At 57.0% G+C, this 24427-nt stretch overlaps 1 protein-coding gene across 4 annotated transcripts in view; it reads left to right on the top strand.

Moving 5' to 3' along the window:
• Positions 1-24149, top strand: part of ZC3H18 (zinc finger CCCH-type containing 18) — a 51461-nt gene extending 27312 nt beyond the window's left edge. For 2 of the 4 annotated variants that reach the window (XM_068528265.1, XM_068528268.1), the window contains exons 7-18: positions 1057-1174; positions 2524-2786; positions 13982-14173; positions 14904-15029; positions 16761-16862; positions 18039-18182; positions 18531-18590; positions 19404-19564; positions 19701-19900; positions 20298-20394; positions 21479-21575; positions 22393-23239. In XM_068528265.1, coding sequence (XP_068384366.1) covers positions 1057-1174; positions 2524-2786; positions 13982-14173; positions 14904-15029; positions 16761-16862; positions 18039-18182; positions 18531-18590; positions 19404-19564; positions 19701-19900; positions 20298-20394; positions 21479-21575; positions 22393-22606 — 1774 coding nt within the window. In that variant the 3' untranslated portion in view covers positions 22607-23239. Of the gene's footprint in view, positions 1-1056; positions 1175-2523; positions 2787-13981; positions 14174-14903; positions 15030-16760; positions 16863-18038; positions 18183-18530; positions 18591-19403; positions 19565-19700; positions 19901-20297; positions 20395-21478; positions 21576-22392; positions 23240-24130 lie in introns of those variants that run through there. The other 2 variants (XM_068528267.1, XM_068528266.1) reach the window with 2 other exon arrangements.
• Positions 24150-24427: the final 278 nt, after the last annotated feature.

Here is a 24427-nt window from a genome sequence, read left to right as displayed (position 1 = left end):
AAGATCTTAGTTCCCCGACCAGGGATCGAACCCGTGCCCCCTACAGTGGAAGCGCGGCGTCTAACAACTGTTCTGCCAGGGAAGTCCCTCGGAGGGTGTGTCTTGTCTTTCCCATGGTTTCTTGGCTGGTCTTACATGTTTTGGTGTCCATGTGAACCTGAGGATCAGTTGTCTAGCTGCATAAAGAATCTCATCAACGTTTTTACAGGGATTGCCCTAAATTTGTAAATTAACAAAGGGCTTTGTAAATTAACTGACTTCTTGATGATGTTCAGTTGTCCTTTCCAAAGACAAGGGAGGTGGTCTCATTTATTCACACGTGCTTTTGTGTCTTTCAAGAGTGCTAAAGTTTTCTTCAAACAGGTTCTGCACGTTTCTGATTAAATGAATTTTGTTCCTAAATATGTTTCCTTCTTTCTTGCTAGTGTAAGAGGGGTTTTCTGTATCCTCTGTCTCCTGACTGGTTATTATCTATGCACATAAGGGTGTTGGTTTCTGTATGTTAAGTTCTCTGCATCTGCCTTACTGGGCTCCTCTGGCCACTTGAATCGGCTTCACCGTCGTGTCTTGGCTTTTCGTGTACAGCATCATTTAATGTGCAGATTGAGGTGGTTCTGGGGTCTCCTGTAGTCTGACCACGGCGGTGCCTGCAGCACACGGGTGGGCTGCCTGAGAGGCACTGGGCTTCCTCAGCCCGTCCGGATCTTAACGGGAATGCCTCCCTGTTCCCGATAAGTTAGGTGCTGGCTTTAGTTCTAAAGTGTATAAAAACATGTTATCACGTTAAGAAAGGATCACTTCCTATTTTCATTGAGAAAGGGGTATTGGATTTTTGTCACAAACGTTTTCATCATCTGTAGGTGTAATCCTGTGACTTTTCTCTGTAGGTCTGTGATTTTCTTTAGTATGTTCATTTTCTAATATTGACTCAGCCTTGCAGTGGTGGTGTGTTATTTTTTTTAATGTGGTATCTGAATCTTTGCAAATATTTTATGTAATGTTTTTGCATTAATATTCCTAAGCGATAAGCTTGACTTTTACTTGCTCTTTTTCCAGACTTGAGCCTTACGCAGACCCTTATTACGACTATGAGGTAGAGCGGTTCTGGCGTGGCGGGCAGTACGAGAATTTCCGGGTGCAGTACACAGAAGCGGAGCCGTACCATAACTACCGGGTATGTGGGTCTTATGTGTGTAGGTCAGAACTTCACTGATGGACCCATTAAAATCATCCCTTTTTTATTTATAGGACTTTATATGAGCTTAATTGTGTGGGCGTGGTGTACTAATTTCAAGCCCCGCTTGACTGTTCGTGGAGAACTAATTCGGGTCCATGGACTAACTTTGTGGTGATTTGAACAGAGCCTTCCTTGGGTTGGTCTGTGCTCTTGCTCTGTTTCTCACCGGAGCTGCTGGTTGGGTGACTGATGCCAGTGGCACGGGGTGTGTCCCACCCTCTTGAGCACATCACTCTTTCAGGTTCCTTAGGACCACCCTTCACGGGTCGTGCCGCCTCATGCGCCGGCTGCCTGGGCCACTTACAGCCATTGCTGTTGGTGCTTCTCTGACATGTAGTCGATTTGTGAATACATGCACTTCAGTCTCTGAGTCCCTGACTCTATGCTTTTGGTGTGAAGCTGCCACTTGGAAGAGATCTGTTAAAAGCAGGTTAGCAGGGCTTCCCTGGTGGCGCAGTGGTTGAGAATCCACCTGCCAACGCAGGGGACACGGGTTCGAGCCCTGGTCCGGGAAGATCCCACGTGCCGCGGAGCAGCTAAGCCCGTGCACCACAACTACTGAGCCTACACGCCTAGAGCCTGTGCTCCACAACAAGAGAAGCCACCGCAACGAGAAGCCCATGCACCACAATGAAGAGTAGCCCCTGCTCGCCGCAACTAGAGAAAGCCCGCGTGCAGCAACAAAGACCCAGTGCAGCCAAAAATAAATAACTTTATTTAAAAAAAGAGAAAAAAAAGCAGGTTAGCAGTTTTTGTGCCATGACTTAAGTCGTATTCGTGAGTTTTTTGGAGCAAAGGGAGTGACTGTCCGGGAGCCCATCAGATGGTGAGCTTGTGGTGAGAAGGGGCCCCGGGTTGACCATGCTGTGCCCTCTCCCCGGCAGGCAAAGCAGACTCCTCACTGGGGCCGGCCTGCGGTTCCAGGTGCCTCGTGACAGCCGGGGCAGCCTCGAAGGGAGCAGGACCTGCTGGGGTCCCTGCCACCACGTCCCCCGGTGCCCCAGGGCCAGGCTGCCTGTGCAGAGCTCAGTCATCTCCATCCCTCGACAAGAGCTAAGGCCAGAGAGGTCTGCCCAGCTCCCAGCGGCCTGGGTGCTGATGTTGGAAGGGCAGGCTCTGCAGGGCCCCCCCCCCCCGCCACGTGGCCTCAAGTCCGTTTCTAGCGCTGAAACAAGACCCCGCCCCGGCGGTTCTGTCTCCTCCTCCTGCTCTCGTGTGTCCTCCCCGCGCCTCCCCTTCCTAGTGGCTAATCGTGGCATGTGCGTATGTCTGGCTTTTCCACGAAGGAAAGGGAGCGGGAACGAGAGCGAGAGAACAGACAGCGGGAGCGGGAGCGCGAACGGGAGCGGGACCGGGAGCGCGAGCGGCGGCAGCGGGAGCGCGAGCGGGAGCGGGAGCGCGAGCGGGACAAGGAGCGGCAGCGGCGGAAGGAGGAGTGGGAGCGCGAGCGCGCCAAGCGGGACGAGAAGGACAGACAGCACCGCGAGCGCGACAAGGAGCGCGACAAGGAGAAGGAGAAGCCCAAGGCCCGCTCCCCGCAGCCACCGAGGTGAGGCGCTCCCGGAGCTGGGGTGCTGGAGCCGGAGGCCCGGGTGGGGGGCCGGCCCTCCCTGCTGCCTCCGGGCTGTGCGCCGGCAGGAGGCCCGAGGCCCAGGGCCTGGGAGGGGGCCCCGGCTCGGGGGTTTCGGGCAGCCTTTTGGAAACCGAAGCGCAAGCACGTATGTGAGTACCAGCCCGGGACACGTGGTCCTCTCCAGAAGATCATAGCGCGGGCTGAAGTGTGTATGTCCTGTGTGTCTTACAACTTTGTTGAGATGTAAGTCACGTAGCATGCCGTGCGCCCATTGAAGGTGTCCAATTTCAGTGGTTTCTACCATAGTCACAGAGTCGTGGTGCCATCACCACAATCTTAGAACGCTTTTGTCCCCCAGAAGGAAACCTCATACCCATTGGCTGTCATTCTCATTTTCTGGCCCCTGGCAGCCGCTCATCCACTTCTGTCTCTGTGGGTTTGTTTCATATAAATGGGGTCATATAATGTGTGGTCTTTTGTGATTGGCTCCTTTCACTTAGCATAATGTTCTCCAAGGGTCCGCCACTTTGTGGCATTTATCAACACCTTGTTCCTCGTTACAGCCGAATACTATCCCATTATGTGGATGGACCACATTTTGTCTATCCGTTCGTCCGTTGATGGACACTTGGACTGTCCCGACGTTTTGGCGACGGTGAATGTGGACATTTATGTACAGGTCTTTGTGTGGACATGGTTTTCATTTCTCTTAGGTATCTATATATCTAGGAGCAGAATTCCTGGGTCATGTGCTAAATATGCTTAACCTTTTGAGGAGCTGCTAAACTTCCACAGCAGCTGCACTATTTCACATTCCCACCAGATACATGTGAGGGTTTGGATTTCTTCCTCATCCTTGTCAACACTTACCATTACCCATTTTTTAGGTCCTAGCCATCCTAGAGGTTGTGGAACGGTATCTCATTGTGGTTTGATTTTCATTTTTCCCTGATGACCAGCAACGTGGAGCATCTTTTCATGTGCTTGTTGCCTGTTTGTATATCTTCTTCGGAGAAATGTCTATTTAGATACTTTGCTTGGTTTTTAATTTGAGTTGTAAGAGTTCTTTGTGTTTTCTAGGGACAAGTTCTTTATCAGATGTCTACTTTACAGCTACATTCTCCCATTCTGTAGGTTGTCATTTCACTTTCTTGATGATGTCCCTTTTCTTCTTCTTCTTTTTTTTTTTTAAAGGAAGGCCTCTTATTTTTTCCAGCTTTATTGAGATACAGCTGACAGATAACATTGTGTGAGTTACAGGTGTGTGATGTGGTGATTTGATACACTTACACATTGCAGGACAATTCCCACCATATGGCTTGTTATCACCAGCCTCACATCATTGCCTTTTCTTTGTCACATATTAATTAACCGGATATGCAGGGCTTTGTTTCTGGGCTCTGTATTCCGCTCATTGGTCTCTGTATCTGTTTTTATGCCGATACCATACTGGTTTGATTACTACGGCTTTATAGTACAGCTTAAAATCAGGAAGTGCAATGCTTCCAGCTTTGTTCTTCTTTCTCAGGATTGCTTTGGCTATTTGGGGTCTTTTGTGGTTCCATACAAATTTTTTTTTTTTTCTTTTAATAGACTGACACCAAGCATTGTACATGGATGACCACAACAAAAGCAACAATGACTGCAATTACCCAACACGAAACACACTCATACTATGTCATAATATTGACATTCAGTCCAGTAATCCTCCACTGTAACAGCTCCTTTACTTTGCAGTGAAAATTGATTTGTATATTTTTTGCCTCTGAGTCCTTGTGGGATTTTTTTTTTTTATTCAAACAGAAAGTCACAAAAATTATAATCATCCTCATCAGTTCACTCAGTCCCATGTAATTAATTTTTTTTTTTCATCTTGATCTTTTGTTAGCACTTTTACGAGTTCGCATCAGTTTTCCATTAGAGTTCTGAAAATGCTTATTCATTCAATTCAGCGGTATAGTCAGTTACCAGAAACCTGTACTTGTCAGAGTCTTTTCCATGAATTCCTTGAAGATGAAACCCTTTTATAGGAACATATTTGCAAAAGCATCAGAGTACACCCAGAACTGTCTGTAAATGACAAAAGACTTAAAAATGACCACAGTTAAAGATTTGATGAAAGTTCATAATAACGCAGCTGACAAGGAAATTTAGTTATTTCTGAGATATACATTTTAAAGTAATAACTAGAATAACTAAATCCTAAATTTTAGGGTTGTTTTTTCTATTTCTATGAAAAATGCCATTGGAATTTTGGTAAGGTTTGCATTGAATCTGTAAATTGGTTTGGGTGTTACAAACATTTTAACAATATTAATTCTTCCAATCCATGAGCGTGGAACATCTTTCAGTATTTTGTGTCTTCTTTGGTTTCTTTCATCAGTGTTATAATTTTCAGTGTACAGATCTTTCACCACATTCATTAGATTTATTCCTAGGTATTTTATTATTTTCGATTATCAACAGGATTATTTCTCTTTCAGATAGTTTGTTGTTTAGTGTATAAAAACACAACTGATTTTTGTATGTTGATTTTGTATCCTGCAATTGTACTGCATACGTTTATTAGTTCTAACAGTTTTTTGGTGGATGAAACAAGGCTCTCATCCCTAATTCTTGTCCTTTCGTTTGGACAAACTTGCGTCCTGTGTGCAGTTCTGTTTCTGAAAGTAAATGTCAGGACTGTAATCTTTCATTTTAGTTTGTGGTCAGTGCCAGATCTGACTGTTTTCATCCTCTAGATTACACTGAGCTGACCTCCTTGAATTTACTGTATTTTTTCCTAACATTGGGCAAAGTGAGGTTTTACAGAACACTCAGAGTGAATCATATTTTAGACGCATTGAGAGAGTTCTTTCTTTTAATTAATTAATTTATTTTTGGCTGCGTTGGGTCTTCGTTGCTGCACGCGGGCTTTCTCTAGTTGCGGTGTGCGGGAGCTACTGTTTGTTGCCGTGCGCGGGCTTCTCATTGCGGTGCCTTCTCTTGTTGCAGAGCACGGAATCTAGGCGCACGGGCTTCAGTAGTTGTGGCTCGCGGGCCCTAGAGTGCAGGCTCAGTAGTTGGGGTGGACGGGCTTAGTTGCTCCATGGCCTGTGGGATCTTCCCAGACCAGGGCTCGAACCCATGTCCCCTGCATTGGCAGGCGGATTCTTAACCACTGCGCCACCAGGGAAACCCAGAGAGAGTTCTTTCTTTAAAAGGCTACTTTGATGAATCTTCTTACGTTAACAGTAATCGCTCTTTAAGTTATCTGAAATTTATATATCCATTTGAGTGTTTGAAGAGCTTTATTTTGATCTTTCTCTTGTTGGTCCCTTTGACGCCCCTTTTTGGTAGAAGCCCTTTGCCCTTCTGCTCATACCCGCCAGCTCTTCCACCTCTGCACCGTTCACCGCGAGCGTTCCGCCCCAATCTTTGCTCTGCCATTGCCCCTGACTCCAGGGCTTTACCCACTGCTCAGGGGGTCACCCCACTCACTCCTGTCTTCTCACCCTGCTTCACTGTTCTCACAGCTCTTGTCACCCCCTGACCTCATATTACTCAACTTATTTATCTGTTGTCATCTGTGGCCCTCGTAGAATGGAACCCCCAGAGGGCACTGCAGTCTCAGGGCCCGGCACAGAGGGAGCGCTCATGAGCACTTGACAGATGCCGTCGTGAGTTTTGGGTTAATGTGACACACGAGAGCGTTCTGCTTTCCAGGTTCAAAAGATGGCTTTGTTTTCATGCATATCCAGATGCCTGGTCTTGGAAGCAGGGACCCAAGGAAGAAGGGCAGGTGATAGCTCGGGTGTCACTACGTGTAACTCTGTGGATTCCTGAATCACATTAGCAAGTCCACTCTTGTGGTTTCACGGTTTCTGAGCATACTTCCTCCGGCTATAGGCCGCCTTCCCCAGCCCTATTAGGATGTTCTGCTTGTTTCCAAGGAGCCAGCTGACTCTTCCCAGGTAGATGTCTATATTTCCAGCTCAGGGGCGTCTCTACACGAGTGTGGCTTTAGGGACCCTGGGGAAGGGCAGGCCAGCTGTGTCTGCGTGTGACCACAGATCCACCCAACTTACAAGGGGTCACGTCTCGATGGACCCGTTGTACGTTGAAAATGCATCTAACCTGCCAGACGTTGTAAAGTGTGGAAAAGCTCCTGTAATTTATTGAACACCGTACTGAAGGTGAAAGCAGAATGGCTGTCTAGGTCCAGAAGGGTTGTTTGGTGTAGTGGTTGTCTGCCCTTGTGGTCACGTGGCTGATGGAGACGCTGTGGCTTGTTGCCCTGGAAGAGATCCAAATGCAAAATTCAAAGAACAGCTCCTACTGAAGGCATGACACTTTCGCACCATTGAAAGTCAAAAAATTGTAGTGAAGCCATCGTAAGTCAGGGACCATCTGTAGCTCATGGGGCAGACGCCTGTGCTCACATTCCAGGGCTGCCTGGCCTCTCCACAGGGAAGTATAAGCAGATCCAAAAGGAGGGTTTTTTTAAAGGCAGTAGCATGTCTTGGCCTGGCCCCCAGGCAGCAGAACACGGTGAGAACAGCCTCCAGATCTGATGTTTACACAACCACAGGGTCTCCCATGAGGAAGGGCTCAGTGAGAAAGTGGCTGAACTATCGGGTCAGGGTTCAGGAAACTTCGTGAATTCTTCCTAAAATCAGATGCAGCTTTTCTCATGGGCTGATCTGCTCTGCTGCCGGCCTCTGACCTGGTTTGCTTCCTTCTGTTGGGCTCAGTTCTGCTCCCATGGGTCTCCACCCCCAGCACCTACTACCCTCAGGGCGGTTGCGGGGGGCGCTCCATCACTCGGGTTAGGCTGGCTCACTGGTCTCTGGTGTCTTGAATTCCATCTTTGATCACCCTGGCTGGGGCCCCGCCAGCCCTGCGACCAGTCTGGAGGGTGGGGTTTCACCAGAGCAGAAATTCCAGCATGGCCTCCTGTTTCCTTTCCCTTGATCAGCCAGAGCTGGAGTGACCACTTCTTTAGGAGGTGGCCAAATTCCCTGCCGTGATTCCTTTATATGACCTCCCTTTTATAGAAGAGCTTGTTTATTTAGCCTTTGACAGGTTGGGAATTTTTCTTTTTTTTAATAGATTTATTTATTTTATTTATTTATTTTTGGCTGTGTTGGGTCTTTGTTGCTGCGCACGGGCTTCCTCTAGCTGCGGCGAACAGGGGCTGCTCTTCGTTGCGGTGCACGGGCTTCTCATTGCAGTGGCTTCTCTCGTTGTGGAGCATGGGCTCTAGGCGCGTGGACTTCGGTAGTTGTGGCTCGCAGGCTCTAGAGCACAGGCTCAGTAGTTGTAGCACATGGGCTTAGTTGCTCCGCGGCATGTGGGATCTTCCCGGACCAGGGATCGAACCCGTGTCCCCTGCACTGGCAGGTGGATTCTCAACCACTGCGCCACCAGGGAAGCCCCGGGAATTTTTCATCAACAGCTGAATAGAAAGAACTTTTCTCACCTGAGACAAGAGACTGACAAAGCTTCATCCAGAAAGACCACTTGGGAAGCTCTTGTCTCCAACCTGTGTGTGAGGGGCTCTGGACAGTGGGGCAGAGTCTGTGCCGGGATCTCACTTGTGGGTCCTGCGGATGTACGTGGGGAGAGGTGACAGAGTAAGCGTGGTGATGGGTCTTTGTTTCTTCTGCAACAGCACGAGCTCCCGAAACCCACCTTGCGGCCGGGAGGGGGAGGGAGGCGGGCGCACAGCGGTGTGGGCACTGCCTCTGCCCGGCGCCGGCAGGACCCGGGGCTCCCTTCTTACACCACCTCCGACCCCTGCCCCTCACCTGCCCGAGCTGTCGCCCTGAGACAGGTGGTTGGTGAGCTGCCTACTTCCTTTTGGCTCTTCTCCAGACCCCCAGGCCGGACGCCGCAGTGTGGCTGTGTTTGGAGATGGCGCCACTCCTTTCATCCAGGTTTGCCTTTGTAATTAGGCCTTTGGAGACGTTTTGCCCACTGCTGTAGCTGGGCTGTTTCTAGACTAGAGCAGAGCCTGTCAGCCCGCTCTGCGGGGCGCATCTCTGTGATGGGGAGTCCCTTCTGTGCAGCGGCCTCTGCTCTTCACAGCCCGGCTGGGGGGTGCGCTCTGCCGGGGGTGGGGGGCGCCGGCCGTAATTAGGTTGTCCTCGGCCCAGGCAGAGGGGTTCCATTCCAGACAGAAGCAGTAACCAGGACCTTCCTGCCCAGACTGCCTGCTAGCTTTAAAGCTGTTTACTGAACATTTGGGTGTAGTGTGAGGTTCGGTGCCTCTTGGTTGCAATGGCCCGCTTCTCATTTCCTAGGAGACCGGTAGTCCTCGTGAGGGAGCGCTGTCCCCACTTCCTCACACTCTCTGGAGCCTGGCAGGCTGTCGCTTCAAAAGCAGGGAGGTGCCCTGCTCAAGCGTGCCCACCAGGGGGTCTGGGGGCAGGCGAGGAGCCACTCTTCTCGAAGGCCCTGGGGGCGGGAGGTTGCTGTGCGGTTGGCCGAGCGGCGGCTGGATCCCTGCCCGTGCGTCTCCGTTCGGCTCACGCTGGCCTGTGGGCCGAGGCTGCCCGGCCTGCTGCTGCCCTGGAGACAAGGGTTATGGTCGCTGAGGTCTGCTTTGACTGGTCCGTGGGACTCTGCTGTCTTTGCAAAGAAGTGCATGTTAGGTTTCCCTCTGCTTCTGGTGCTTTTTCCTCCCTGTTTCCTTGAGTGCTGCTGCCCCTCCTCCGGCCTCAGCTCCTGCCGCGGCGGCTCCGCCTTCAGTGCCATCCGTCTTCTATGTGGAACTCATGGGTTTCATGAATTTGAACACCACGAGTTGTGATCTGTGTAGGCCCCCATGGTGGTGTCGCCTGCCTTTGCTAACCTCGAGGGTGTCAGAGGCTCGCACTGGACACCTGCCGCGCTGTCCCCGGGCCACGGGCACCTCCCACTCCACTCTGTCTCGGTCCTCGCGCTTAAGGAGTTAGATCCCCAGCACTGACCTTTCTGTTAGCAAGAAAGACGCTCCCTGAGAGCTCAGGAAACCTTTCTTTATCTTTCTCATCTCATTCCAATCTATCCTGGTCACGGCTTACCTGCTGACCTGCTCTGAGAAAGTCACCGTGCCCGGGGTGTTTTCGAGGAAAGGTGTACCTGTGTTTTAACTTCTTGCCTAATGCACTGAACTACAGAGGCTGCCCGACTGAGAAGATGGAGAGACTCGTGGTCTCTCACGTGTTCTGACCTAACTGCAGACGTGCGGGTTGCTGGGAACTGGGTAAATGCAGGTGAATATGAAAGCAGTCAGGCCGTGGCTGTGCTTCACAGTGGGAACGGCGTGGGGCCTGGGGTCCACACACAACCGAAGGCAGCTTGGGAGTGGGCTTGGGAATGACAGGGCCTCACCTTGGAAACAAAGTTTTCACGACCCCGCCCAGAAATTGAAGTCCAACCTTGCATTGAAGTTGAAATATGTTTTCAAAATCTGAGGATTAAAGCAACAGGTCTGTGGTCCCAGGTGCCACTCCCTGGGGACTGCCCTCACCTTCCCAGGCCCCCTGGGGAAAGTGAGTAGGAGTGAGGGGGCGGGGGCATGAGTAACAGGGCCTGTTCCATCCCCGGCTCATCTGCGTGCGGGACCCTGGGTGCCGCCAGCCTGGCGGAGGCTGGAGGAGGGCTGCTCCCAGCCGGGCAGGTCATGCAGGCTGATGGCCGTCCTGGCCGGGGCCCTGGGAGCCGGCTCCACATCCACCGGGCCCCGGGATGACCGAGGCCAGCAGCTTCGAGGGGAAGGGCTGAGAGAAGGCACTCGGGAGGCGTGAGCGAGTCCAGTCGGGAAAAAGCCACCCGGGCGCTGCCCGTTCCCTCTCCCTGTGTCTCTCCCTCTCTTTAACCCTTCCATCTTCGAAGAGAACCTTCCTCCTTTTTATCTTTTCTTATCTTTGACCCAAAACTGGGCTTGCTACTCAGGCTGGAGTTTGCAGACGCCCTCGCTGTGGCCTGCCGTGCCTCTCACCTCCGCCCTGGCATCGCAAGGGGACTCGGGGGCCCTTTCTCGTGCCCTTTGCTCCTCAGAGTCCCTCTCTTGTGGCCTTGAACAAAGGATCAGGTGCCTGGAAGATAAGATTGTTTTGTGGCCGTGCTGGGGTGGGCTGCTCGGAGATCACTAGAGGGTGTTTCCCCCTCTCTGTTCAGAAGGGTTTATGCAAATTCCAGATCTGTTCTGTCAGCTTTCGATGCCAGCATGGCTGGCAGTCGTCCTCCTCCCAGCCGTCCCCACTCCCTCGGGTTTCCTCCCGTGTATCCCCAGCTTCCCGTCGTGGAGCGGCCCGTGCGCCAGCCTTCGGTGGGTGGCCCGTGGGGAGAGCCTGGTACGCCTGGCTGTTTACTGCAGTCCAGAATAGTTGCTTGTCTGGCTGCCAGGCTTTCCAGGTCTCTTTAGGCTCTCCTCTGGTGTGTTGTCAGAAAGCAGAGGGACAGGCTGCGTGTCAGGGGTACCGACCTAGGCCCCATCCTCTGTCACGGCTCCCCCGATGCCTGAGTTGGGAGCAGACCTGCTTTGCCTCTTCCCCGCCCGTCCCCAGTAGTATAGGAACAGTTTCCCAAAAGAGAACTGTTAATGAACTCTGTTGACACTCCATACTGACATGGCTGCATCATGAATCACGCCCTTGGTTTCCGTCTGTTCCTCCCTGTGTTAGAAGAGCCACAGGTTGACAGAGCTGGGCAATTCTGATGACTTATGAAAAACCTAGTGACCAAGGTGTTCCGTTTCCTGTTGCATTTTTAGAGTGAGAACAACACACGAAGTGTAAAGGTGAAAGCAGCTTGGGATGGCCCGGGCCAGGCCAGAGTCATCAGGCGGGTTTCACTCCCTTCCTGGACACTTCCAGGAGGACACGCTGAGGAGCTGATGGGGCAGTGGCTCTCAGCATTTGCGGCTGAGATTACAGGGATTTTATGCCTCAGTTTAGTGTGTCCTTGGGGCGATTTTAAACGTTGGGTGTTGTTCCTGATGTGGGACTCTTAGCAAATAGTAGGCATGGAACTTGCTCGTTGGTGGATCGATTGAAAAGTTCTGAAAATATCAACAGGTGTTGGTTGTTGTATGTTATGATGTAATGTAAGTAGTTGCTGGTGATAGAAAACTTATGTAATTCTAAAATTCTAGTCCCAAAAGGCAGGACCATTTTTGAATAAAACTGTGATGTTTTGCTGACACCCATAGAAGGTGGGAATCAAAGGCAAGACACAGTTCCTAAGTCTGACAGCGCTCTAACCCAAAGCCCAGCAGGTTGGGGGCAGGGCTGACGGCACCGCTACCATTGTTCTCTAGGTCAATGGACAGGACACGCCCAGAACCCTCTGAAAATTGAGAGTATCCGGAATTGTGACAACACTGTGGTCCTGTGTGCAGATAAGATTCTAGAATAGGAGAAGTCAGATTAATGGGAGAGCACAGCCCCTCGGAGTAAGAATTTATATGCCCCAGAGATGGCATCGCCCACAAGCCATTCTGGAATGGAAGCGGGTCCACTGGCCTGCGGGATAGTGGGCAGGAACGTGCACCAGAGAGGGGGAGGGGGTTAAAATAGAAAGACAGCAGGTCTAGAGCAGCTAGAAGCGAGTGTGGCTTAGAACGGAGGAGGCTCTGTGAGCCTGGAAGAAGCTGTTACACTTGTAACGAGCGTTAGCACCGCCAGCGCAAGTGAAAGCCAGTGGCCTGGGAGAAACACAGGACGCAGAAGCGTTCCCAGAAAACTGGCCAAGAACAAGGCACCACCAGAGCTCAGGTGGCCTCCCTGCCGCCAGGTGCCGCTGCACAGGTGGGAGCCCATTTCTGTGCGCGGAGCTGCCAGGGCTCAGGTTTACTTCTGCGTGGGCTGCGCCGTGGCGCCCCCCACCGGTTACACAGGAGCCCAGAGTTGATGAGAGGGAGGGAAGACAGGCGCCCCCGCTGTGCTGAGTGCAAGCTGCTCAACTTGCAGGGAACGTGTGACTGTTTACCAAGAACCTGTTAAATGCTCACCTCCTTTGGCCCACTGATTCCCCATCTTAGGAATTTGCCCTTGGAAAAACATGATGTCCATGAAGACTTACATAAAGGGTGATTTTACTGTTCTTTGTGTTTTTTAAACACAGAAACAGCTCACCGTAGAGAAATGTCTAAATTACGTAACACCTGACAGTGAACTGCTGCACCTTCAGGGAGGCCAGCTCCGGGCGGAGCAGCCCCCAGGCGGGCTCAGCTGTGCTTCCAGGGTTCATCGTGGGGAGTGAAGTAAAGGCAGAGAGGAGATTCAGAGACGCTAAGCGGTGGCTGACCCCAGAGAGCGGGATACTGGGGTTTTTATTTCTCTGTTTTTACTTTCTGTGTGATTTTTTAATTAATAAGTATCACAAGGCCAGCAGATACCTTCATATTGAACTGCTGCCAGTTGTTCTGGGACCCTGTGCTCTGGCTCACTGTAAAGCAGGGGTGCTTTGGTGTGGGGTGCGGGGCACCCTGGCTTGGAGCTGAGCCTTGTCCCCCGTGCTGCGCTGCTGAGCTGCTGCCGGCCCCCGGCCCCCGGCCTCCTGCTCACACCCTCAGGACCCCGTTGCTCCCACTCCCCTGCGTGGTTCGGCCTTGTTGCGTTCCCAGTTGGTGGTGACCACGTGGGTAGCCCGCTGTGGCGGCGGGCTGCTCTCACTAACCCGCTGGCCCTCGGGTTTGATGCTCTTCGTCACAGCATTGACTTGTCCTGCTGTCGTCCCTCTCGCTGGGGGATGAAGTTCTTTCAGTGAATTAAACCTAAGAGAACAAAGGACATGTGTAAGGCTTGGGTTTAACCCATTTGCAGACAAGGAGTTCCTCGATCCCTTGAGCTTCCTAAGTGCCGGTGTGTGGCCACTGTGCGCCAGCTCTAGAGAGAACATGCCCCTTCCTCCCTGTGCTCCCGGAGCCCACGCAGCGGGGAAGGCGGGGGTTCTGGGGGAGGATGGCGCCAGATGGCCAGCTACCCTGCTGCCCTGGAAGGCACCGCTCGTGGAGAGAGCCCCGCGTGTCTGGTTCCAGGTGAGGTCTGCCGTAGACAGAGCACCTGCTGCCCTGTGTGTCCGGCGTTCCTGGAGTGAGCCATTAGGTCGCGGTCTCTCCTCTGACTCAGTTTCTTTCACCAAACGGCATTGCTGTCTGCTGGGAGGTGGCCCTAGACCTGCTAACCCCTCTGTGATTTCAGCCGTCAAGCTGAGCCACCAAAGAAGGAGACGGCCTCTGCCGGGCCCCAGGTGAAGAGAGCCGACGAGTGGAAGGACCCCTGGCGCCGGTCCAAGTCTCCCAAGAAGAAACTTGGGATATCGGTCTCCCCTAGCCGGGCACGACGGCGTCGGAAAACATCAGCCTCGTCGGCCTCTGCCTCTAATTCCTCCAGGTAAGGAGGCAGGGAGGTCAGCGGACTGAGCAGCGTCTGTCTGCTCAGCGGGGGTGTGGCGTAGCTGGGTTCTAGAGCATCGCTGGCTAACGGGACTGACACTTCACACCTTGGTGAGGCTTCACATACCCCCCGGAACAAGGTCAGCCGGGGTGCAGGCCACCCAGAGTGGAGCACAGCCCTGGGCAGGGGTCAGTGTGGGGAGAGACACCGCGTGGCGGAAGACCAGAAGAGCGGCCTGGCCCCCGTGCCCAGTCAGTCCCTCTGTCGCCTGCGAGTTTGGGTCAGCAGCCGTGCGATCTGTGTGTGCGCTAGGTCTGCACAGACCAGTGAGGCTGCTGTGGACGGTGAGAGCGGGGGCTCTCCCTGAAGAGGACCTGGAGGGGCCTGCGGAGGTGGACGGGGGCTGGACGTTGTCTGTGGACTCAGGGTTTCCACTGCCCGCACTGGTGGACACATAGATGCCCACGCGTGTGTCTGCCCGCGTCAGACACGCTCACCTACACACACGGGCACACGTATCCTGGCTCTGTCCCCCGAGGGCCTGGGAGCTGGGTCACCAGCGACAGCGAGCGCGCCCGGCACGCAGGTCTTGGTTTCTAAGCACCATTGCCACGAGCAGGGGGGCTGGACTGCAGCGCGTCCACGAGGCACCTGGAGGGCGGCGTGTCTGTGTGAGCGGGGGCGGGCGGAGGGGACGCAGCCTTTCTCTTCTCTCCCGGCGCTCCAGGTCCTCGTCGCGGTCGTCCTCCTACTCCGGCTCTGGCTCCTCCCGGTCCCGGTCCCGGTCCTCTTCCTACAGCTCCTACTCCAGCCGGTCTTCCAGACGCAGCTCGTTCTCAGGCAGCCGGTCCAGGTGCGTCCCTGAGGCCCAGCAGGTGTGGAGAGCGCCAGCTCGTCCGGGTTCCTGCATGACGGCAGCTTTCTGTTTTGACGGGGGCCTTCCAGCTCCGCATTTGTTGAGGAATAGTCTCACTAGGTTAGGTGTCTGGTGAATTCTGAAGAATACACAGCGAGGGGCTGAGGAACCGACACAGGGGTGCACATCGGGGCTCGCAAGCCACACCGCTGTTGGCCTGATTGGGGGCTGTGCTCATGTCATGAACAAGGCGGCCACAGGGTCAGCGCCAGCTCGGGTGACCTCCTGTGGACCTGCACTGACCACACGTGGTGGGTCACATTCCAGCACACTGGAATTTTGGAGTGTGCGCAACCCCTGTTTGGGGGCTCAGATACAGACTGTTTCCATCTTCGCAGAAGGTGCTACTGCCCTGTTCCAGAAAGATGGGGAGTATTTCCCCACTGAAAATAGGCAGACTGCTTGGGATGTTAGAGAATTTCTGGTCATCGTCTGGGTGGGAGGAGTCACTGGTTCGCATGAGGAATAGGAAATGGCTGACACCGTTTTTGCCTCTTCAGCCTTTTCAACCAGGGCAGGCTGCTGCGTGCGCCTCCACCCCCAGTGCCACCTGCACACGGACCCAGAGTCACTCCCCCGCCCTCTCTGCCTCCTGCCAGCCTGAGACGCGCAGGTGGGGCCCCACCCAGGACAGGTCTGGGACCAGAGGGAGGCTGCGAGTGGCGGGGGCCGCCTGTGTGGTTCTGTCCCCGCAGTCGCAGACAGGCGCAGCTCTCCCGGAGGGCCGCAGCGGGGCATGGACCCACCCCTACGCGCTCACACGCACACCACACACAGACACACGTGCCCACCGCTTCCCTGGGGAGCACGTCACAAAGTGTTCTTGGGGTAAACTGATGGGTCCTCCTGCGGGGTCTGTGGCCCCCAGTGGCGCCCCTTCCTGGCAGGCTGTCTCACCCTAGGACAGTGTAGGGCGGGCGGGAGCAGCACGAGGAGGTCGTTGAAGCTGTTGCGTCTGAGGGCCGCGTTCCTGGGTTTGTGGGGTTAGATGACCGCTGGGCCTGCTTCTCCTGAGTGTCATCTTGTGCTGAGTGACAGCTGTGAGAAAGGAAAGCCAGCCTTTGGCTAAGGGTATCCAGAGGGCCAGCTGTGGGCACTGGGGCCTCATGGCCTCCCTGCCAGAAGTGTAAGCAGTGCCTGGGTGTCCAGGGGAAGGCTGCTTGTAGGAGGCTGGGAGGGAGACAGCAAAGGTATCGATCATCAGTGGCAGGAGACACCTTCTGTGGTTCCACGTGGGAAATAAGGCTGGTGAGCTGTGGGGAAGAAGCCTGGAACCAAGCTGATAAACTTGGGGGTTCTGGAAACCCCAGGGTGTGGGGGGCTTACCTGCAGTCTCCCCTCTGTGAGCACTGGGTGACACGGGGACAGACGGGAGAAGGCCCTGTGTGTGGTCTGTATACGGCTGAGCTCTTCTCACAAAGTCGGGGACGCTTTCTTCGCTACTTAACCTTCCCCTCGGGTTGTGTTTGCGAGCCCCACTGACTGTTCCAGGGCCTCCTGCCGGCTCCCGGCTGACGGCTCATGGGGTGCTGCCTGCCCCTTGGCACCTCTTTTCCCCTCTGACGTGCATTTCAGGAGATGACCGAGACCCGTCCGAGGCCGATCGGTAGCCCCTCCGGGGGTGCGGGCTGGGTGGAGCGCCTCCTCTCACCTTGGTTCACTCCCTAGGTCCCGGTCCTTCTCCTCGTCCCCGTCCCCATCCCCAACGCCTTCGCCGCACAGACCTGTCAGAACCAAGGGGGAGCCGGCTCCGCCTCCTGCAAAAGCAGGGTGAGTGCTGCGACGGGCCCCGGGAAGTGGGCAGGGGCGCGGGGCGCAGACCTGGCCTCGCGCTTCCCGGGTGTGGGCCTCGGGGCCACGGGCCACGTCCGTGCTCCAGCGTGCTCACTCTGGGGCTGGAGCCTCACCTGTCAGGAGCCAACGCGGCACGTGAGGGCCCCTTGCCCTGGGGACCTCCCGTGCTCCGCCCTGGCTCTGTCCGTGGCAGCCTCAGCCCTGCCGTCCTTCACCTTCTCTGCTGCTCCTGGAGCTGGTCACATCGATCCTTCTCAACAGATGTGACGACGGGAGGGGTTAGAAGCATCTAGAACGTAGCACACAAACCTCACAATACCTGGCGTGCAGGGTTGGGGTGCACGGTCCGCCGGGTGAGAGTGGGCTCCGCTCCTGCAGCTCTGCCGAGCGCGAGGCCCGTCCTGACGTTGGCCGTCCCCATGTACGTCTGGCCCAGCCCCCGTGGCAGGTTTTCCTCCTGAACGGGGTCGGCTCCCGGGCCTAAGGCTTAGGGAGTCCTGGGCGGCTCACTGTTAGAAAGGGAACGGTGTTGGCATAGGACTTAGGCCCCAGGCACCGCGTCCACCTGCACTGTACTGTTGGGCGGGGACCCCGACCACAGTGCAGGCGCTCTGGGCCGCCAGGCTTCACGCAGACAGCGCCGCGCAGGGGTGAGCGCCGCGCAGGGGTGAGCGCAGGTCGGCCTCCTGGTCGGCACGGGCTTGGGCTCAGCCCTGCTGCCGTGCTGAGCAGCTTCCTTTACCCAGACTCTGCTTCCTGCTGGCGTCGGCGTGGCTGGCAGCGTCTGCTCTGTGGCCCATCTGCGCCGTGCGTGTTCAGGGTGCTTATTAACAAACGGGCAGGGTACCTTCCCCACACAACAGTGGAGAACAGCTTGGGGGCCGTTTTCCCGACTGCAGTGGGGTCCCCAATCACTGAGGGAGCACAGCCCAGCTCTCGGCACTGCTCCGGGGCTCCTCAGACGGCCCCGTCTTCCTCCCGCTCCTTTCTTGGAGGGGGAGGCCGCGGCATGCTCAGTGTGGGGTGGGGTCCGCGGGAAACAGCCCCTCACAGGGGGGTGTGTGCGTGCACTGCACGCGCCCCGAGGTCGGCCGGCAGGGCCGCCTCCGCCTGCCCAGCTGGGCCTGACCCTCCCTCTGTCCCACGTCACAGAGAGAAGCTGCTGAAGAAGCCAGCCCCACCTCCAGCCCCACCGCAGGCCCCCAAAACCACCGCTCCTGCCCCCGAGCCCGCCAAGCCCGGAGACCTTCGGGAAGCCAGGAGGAGGGAGCGGCAGGCCAGGAGCCCGCCCAGGAGGTGAGTGCACCGGCCTTCCAGGGCTGGCGGAGGGGTGCGCCCAGGCAGCGGAGGCCAGGGGCCGCGGCACGTCACCGAGCCTCGGTGTCCCCAGGAGCTCGATGGCTGCGAGGGGCCCGGCTGCTCCCTCGATGCCAAGTTCCCCCCCTGCTGGAGGCACAGTGTAGGGGGAGCTGGCCAGGGCTGTGGTTGGTTCACTTTGAGGGCATCAGAGCCCCGCCCGCTGCCCGGTCGGTGGCGGGTCACCGGGGGCGCGTTGGTCTCCGGCCAGCGAGCCCTGGCTTGGAGGAGCGCCCGCGTGTCAAGGCCACAGACACGTGAGCAGCCGGACTGTTGGTTGCGTTGCAGGCGGACCGTCAGCGGCAGCGGCAGCGGCAGCAGCTACAGCGGCTCTAGTTCCAGATCCAGGTCATTATCACGTCTCCCTGGCCCCAGTCCCGTCAGCATCTGCCTCTGTCCCCCAGGCAGGGTCCAGGGCGCCCCGGGAGAGGCCGCCTCAGGTGTGAGCATCCCCCTCCCTCGGGTTCCTGAGCCGCTCCGGCGAGGAGTGGGCACGGGCTGAGGCAGCTGGGGACGGCCGATGGAAAAGATCTGAGGAAGGAATAAGCAGGAGAGAGTTCTGCTTTTCAGTTGTTGAGAAAGCAGACAGGATCGGATCAGTCCTTAGATTCCTTGAATCCAGTTTTCTCTTTCATTTGCAGGCAGCAGGTGGTGTATACATTTGCCCAAAGCTGTCTTGAGTAGGTCTGGGGTGTGTTAAAGACCTAACCTTTCAGAAAGGCTGGGCTCTTCCCTTCCCTGTTGCAGCATCCACACACCTTAGGATGCGGTGCTGCCGGTTTTCTCAGAGGGCGGGAGTCCCTGTGGAGCCTGGGCTGTGAGGGGACCGGGGCCTAGGAGATCGGCCATGTGCAGAGCCTCCCGAGTGGGCCCGCTGGGGTGTCTGGCACAGCGTCTGCTCGCGCTGCGGCCCATGTCCGCCCTCTGTTATGCACCGTCGCCAGGGTGGGTGTCCTGCTCTTGGTCACGCTCAGCCGTGTGTCCCTGCCCAGCTAACAGCACGGTCACCTGTGAGCACGAGGGCCTGGCCACAGCCACGTGGGCGGCACCTATAGAGTGCCCAGAGCCCCCACAATCTCGGGCTGGGTGGGTTCCCCTTCCCTGGGAACAGGAATCGGGTCTCAGGCTGGGGCCGCGGTGCAGACGTGCTTGTGCGTGCAGGTCCCTGAGCGTGAGCAGCGTCTCCTCCGTGTCCAGCGCCACATCGAGCAGCAGCTCAGCGCACAGCGTGGACTCGGACGACATGTATGCAGACCTGGCGAGCCCCGTGTCCTCGGCTAGCTCGCGCTCCCCCACCCCAGCCCAGGCCAAGAAGGAGAAAGGTAGAGCCTGTGTGCAGGGGAGCGGCACTGTGCCAGTGAGGGTGTGTTAGTGCCAGTGAGGCACGCCTCCCCCCGCCGGCTCACGGGCGGCCGCCTCACCGCAACAGAGGCTCTGACGGGCGTTTCTCACGGGCAGGAAAGTCTAAGAAGGAAGACGGTGTGAAAGCAGATAAGCGGAAGCGGGATCCGTCCACGCAGCCGCCCAAACCCTCGAGAACCCCCGCGGGCGGCAGGTCCTCCCAGCAGCCCACGACCCCCCAGCAGGCGCCGCCTGGCCAGCCCCCACCGGCCGCGTTCATCGCCCACAAGGAGATCAAGTTGACTCTGCTGAACAAGGTGAGGCCGTGGGCGGTGCTGCTGGGGCTCCGGGGCCCAGGGCTGGGCCGGCAGGCGGCTCTCCACGTCACCCGGCTCGTCCTGCCCTCGTGGCCAGCCCCGTGGGCAGTGCCGCGTGGGCACAGGGTAGATGGGAGTTGGGCCGGTTCCCACACGGCAGCCCTGGGACCTGGGGCAGGGAGCAAAGCCGACTTGGCCTCTGAGTTGACATCCGCGCTGCCCTGAGAGACTGGAAGGCCGGAGTCCCACCCCTGGCGTGGAGGCCTCGAGACCGTGGGCCCTGCCCCCCTCGGGGCCACGTGGCGCAGGAGCCCCAGAGGAGTGCCTGCAGCGGCGGAGAGCAGGTGGCCGCCTGCCCCAGGGCCTGGTCCTCCTCACACACACCGCGTCGTTCCAGGCTGCTGATAAAGGGAGCAGGAAGCGCTACGAGCCCTCGGACAAGGACAGGCAGAGCCCACCTCCAGCCAAGCGGGCCAACCTCTCCCCGGACCGAGGTGAGCCACCCGCGTCTGGAGCCGGCGCCCTGTTCACCCTTAAAAAGTCTTGAGGGCCTCAAGGGACTTCTGATTGGGTGGGTCGTGTCTATCCACGTTTACGATTTTAGAAGTTAAAACTATATATAATACTTTTAAATAACACAGGTAAGATTTTTATAGAAAATAACTGTATCTTCCAAAACAGACGTTAGTAGGAATGGCATTGGTCTTTTGTTTTTTAACAACCCTCTTACGGCTGGGATCCCATCTCTTCTGGTCACACGAATCACTCGGCCTCTGGAGAACCCCACCCGGGCTTGTGAGGCCTTGAGCGTGCGGAGGGCGCACAGCATCTCGGTGTCGCGGGACGCGCCTGACTGCTGCCCCGGCGGTGCTCGGCCGCACCTAGAGAACCGCTGGCCCAGGCAGGGCCCCTTCCTGACTGGCTCTAACTAGTAAAGCAAAAGCCTGAGTGTTTCCAAGCTGTCTTTCCCCCTTAAAATGGAGAGGTCCCGCGAACCCCACCAGGAGCAGGAGGTGGACACTGCCCGCCCCGAAGCACCCCCCCCCCCCCGGCCCGGGGCCGCCTGCATGCCTCTGCGGGGCGGGACCCCCTCCGTCTGCCCTCGCTCAGGGCCCCCGCGCTTGCACGACAGCAAGCACTCCTTGCCGTTCTTGGTTTTGCTTCTAGTTTTTAAGCCGCCGTGCCTTTTTGTTCCCCATTTGAAGACCCTCACCGTGAGTTTCTGCAAGGCACGGAAGGAGGGTTTTGTCTGCTTGGCGTTGGACGCTCAGAGCTCGGTGGCCTGTTTTGATGCTGGCTCGAGAAACCAGAACCGAAATCACACCTCGGCTTCCGTGTTTTTCTGGGGCTTCATTTTCCAGTGTAATCAATCCTCCCCTTTTCCTTTTTCTCACTGGCTCTGCTCCTTACGTCTTTCTGTGAAAATGAGGAAGCCGAACTGAGCTGCCACCTCTCTGTGGCATGGGGTCACCAGTGGCCAGAGGGGCCACCCCATCCCTGTCTGAGCACACCAGCCCCTGCGCAGCTGGCCCCGTGTGGAACTGGGACCCTTGTCTTACCTTGTCCTCTGTCGCCCAGGTTCTCGGGACCGAAAGTCAGGTGGGAGACTCAGCTCCCCGAAGCCAGAGCGGCAGAGGGGCCAGAATTCCAAGGCACCCGCGGCCCCAACAGACAGGTGAGTGTCTCCCCCCCGCCCCCATGCCCTGGGCACAGCACGCTGGCTCCTTTGCCACAGAGAGGGCTGGCACAGCTTCCCTCCCCAGGTGGAGGCCAGCAGGACTAGCCAAGGGCAGGCTCAGAGGCAGCAGGGGTGTGGCACTTGGCTCAGATCCAGAGGCAAGAGGGCCGTCCGGCCCATGTCTTAACTCTGCCCCAGTGGGTCCTAGAATGAGGAACGGCCCAGAGCGCGCAGCTCCCGGCCAGGGGACCAGGACCAGATGGTGGCACCCCTTCCCCTCCCTCCCACGTCAGGCACAGGAAATAGGGGCATGGATCCCCTTTTCCCAGGAAGTGGGCTGAGTCTCTGCACACCTGCACCCCTGGCTTTGGGTCGAGGGCCAGGTGGGAGGGGCCGCGGGGAGGGTGGGCACAGCCCCCAGCCCTCGGCCCACAGCACTGCTTGAAGCCGGGGTCCAGCAGCGTGGGGTTTCACGTCAGCACAGAGCGGGGCGCGTACGAGGACCAGAGTAGGAGGGCGGGATAGCGTGGCTCCAGGCAAGCCCCGACGCTGTGCCCCTTCACCCGCGCAGTCTCTGCTCCACGATCGGGGGCGTGGGAGCGGCGTGGGGAGGCCACCTCGACTGTGGCCAGAACCCGGGCTGCAGGCAGGAGGCCGGGCCGGGCCCCGCACGCTTATCCATCGTGGGGGGGCCTCGCCCACTGGGGAGGGGCGCCTTCCACCTGGCAGGTGCCGCTCCTGGGGTCCAGGCCCCCGGCAGGAGGCTCGCAGAGAGAGGCCCTCCGCCCCTCTGACTGCCTCCCCACCCCCACAGGAAGCGCCCGTTGTCCCCCCAGTCCAAGAGCTCCAGCAAGGTGACCAGTGTGCCCGGCAAGGCCTCGGACAGCAGTGCTGCCGCCGGCGCGTCCACAGGCACCAAGTCAGGGAAGGCCAGCACGCTGTCCCGGCGGGAGGAGCTGCTGAAGCAGCTGAAGGCCGTGGAGGACGCCATTGCCCGCAAGCGGGCCAAGATCCCCGGGAAGGTGTAGCCCGGCCTCTGCGCCCCGAGGCAGGGACTCACTTGTTTTTATAAATAGGGTAAGCGCAGCCATTTTGGATTTTGCAGTTAATGTCTTATTTTGGCTGTGATTCTTTTTAAAAACTAAAAAAAAAAAAAAAAAAAAAAAAATTTCTCAGCTGGAAAAGAAGCCACACACGTAACGAAGATGACGCTGAATCGCAGACTGAAGCAGCCCCTTTGCAGAGCAGAAGTGCGGCGAGCCGGCTGGGCGGGCGGCCGCGCGGCGAGGACCGGCTCGATTTTATGTAAACGAGGAGTCCTCCCTCTGCTCGCCAGTCAGGCGTCCTCACCGCCCGGTCGGCCGCGCCCTCGGCAGCCGCCCTCCTCCCGTCGCCAGGAACACCAAGGCTGCCGAGCGTCCTCCCCGCCCCTGCTGCCCCCAGGATCAAAAAGTATATATATATTCTTGACTAAAGTCTGATTGGGAAATACTCCTGTCTTTTATTTTAAGCATCAAATTGTTTTAGTTGATTTAAAAAGGAAAAAAAAAATACAGAAAAGACCAAAAAAAAAAAAAAGGCCGAGGGTATTGTTGGGCATCTGTCAGATGTGGAGGGTCTTTTTTTGAGGGGTCTCCTAAAATAAAATATTTTGATAAACAGCTGTCTTGCTCTGGTGGTGATGTTTGCCTGTGCCTGGGCCCCCGCCTCGGCCCTCCGCTTGGCAATGCCCGCTGGGCTGCTGACTGAAGGAGGCCCGACCCTGTGGAGCGCTCACCTTGGTTTCCTCGCGGGGGCTGGCCTGGCAGGGCTTCCTGAACACCGAGATCTCCACCTGAGCGAGAGCCCACCTTCCCCAGCAGCGGGCCCTGAGCCAGAGAGGTGACCCCAGCCCGAAAGCCAGTTCTCCGCTCGGTGCCTCAACGCACGGTTGGACCCCACTCGGACATGCAGGTGTCTGAGCGTGAGACGCCCCGGCCAGGACCACGGTGCCGTCTCACTCACTGCAGGCTGGGAAAGGCTGTCGTCGAGTCTGAGAGCCGCTGCCCGCAGTGCCCTCCTCAGCCCCTGCTCTCCTCCCAGCGGGACCAAGACCACTGGAGGGGGAAACCCTTCCTTGTGGGTTGAACTTGCAGAGTGGTGCCGGGGCCTGGGAGTGCCCCCGCCCGGTCCCCCGATCGGCACCTCTGCTCTTGGATGACTTTAAACCAAGTTCCGTGAGTCCTTGCAGACGACATGCCTCCCAGAGCCCTGCTCTGGGCCGTCAGGAGGCCACGGCCTGGGGCTCTGGCCTGGGGTCGTGACCCTGAGGCTACGTTCAGTTACCTCAGTTACCGGGTGCTCTGTCCCAAGGCTGCGTAGCCACTGACATGTGGGACAGGAGAGCCGGCCGGGAGCCAGTGCCACGCCGTGGGGCCTCCTGCGTGGACTGTTTGCAGTGCAGTCCACGCCTGCCCCACAGCACAGCACACGCAATGCTGCTTGCGTCACTGGCCTCAATAGTGTGTCTGGGCAATTTCTCAAGACTTATCTGATTTGCCCTCGGGTCAAAGCCAGGTGCAGAGGGAACTCCCATTCTCCGAAGGGCGGCCTTCAAGGACACAGAGCCAGAATCCAGGACACCTTGGGTGACAGCCTGTCCCTGCATTCTGCACCCCAGCCGCTGGGCCCCACAAGCCAGCCGAGCAGTGATGGCCTCTGAAGCCAGGAGCCCGCAGGTGAGCGAGTCCCCCACGCAGGTGTCTGCACGCCGCCCCCCCTGGCCCTGCTGACCAGCCAGCTCCTGTGCCAAAGGGCTGGGCTGACCTGGCTTCCAGCGCCTGGGTTGGACCTATGGCCCTGGGACCCCT

This window comes from Eschrichtius robustus, chromosome 19 (assembly GCF_028021215.1).
Source record: "Eschrichtius robustus isolate mEscRob2 chromosome 19, mEscRob2.pri, whole genome shotgun sequence".
Taxonomy (NCBI): Eukaryota; Metazoa; Chordata; class Mammalia; order Artiodactyla; family Eschrichtiidae; genus Eschrichtius; species Eschrichtius robustus.
This window is presented reverse-complemented; position numbering and strand designations above follow the sequence as displayed.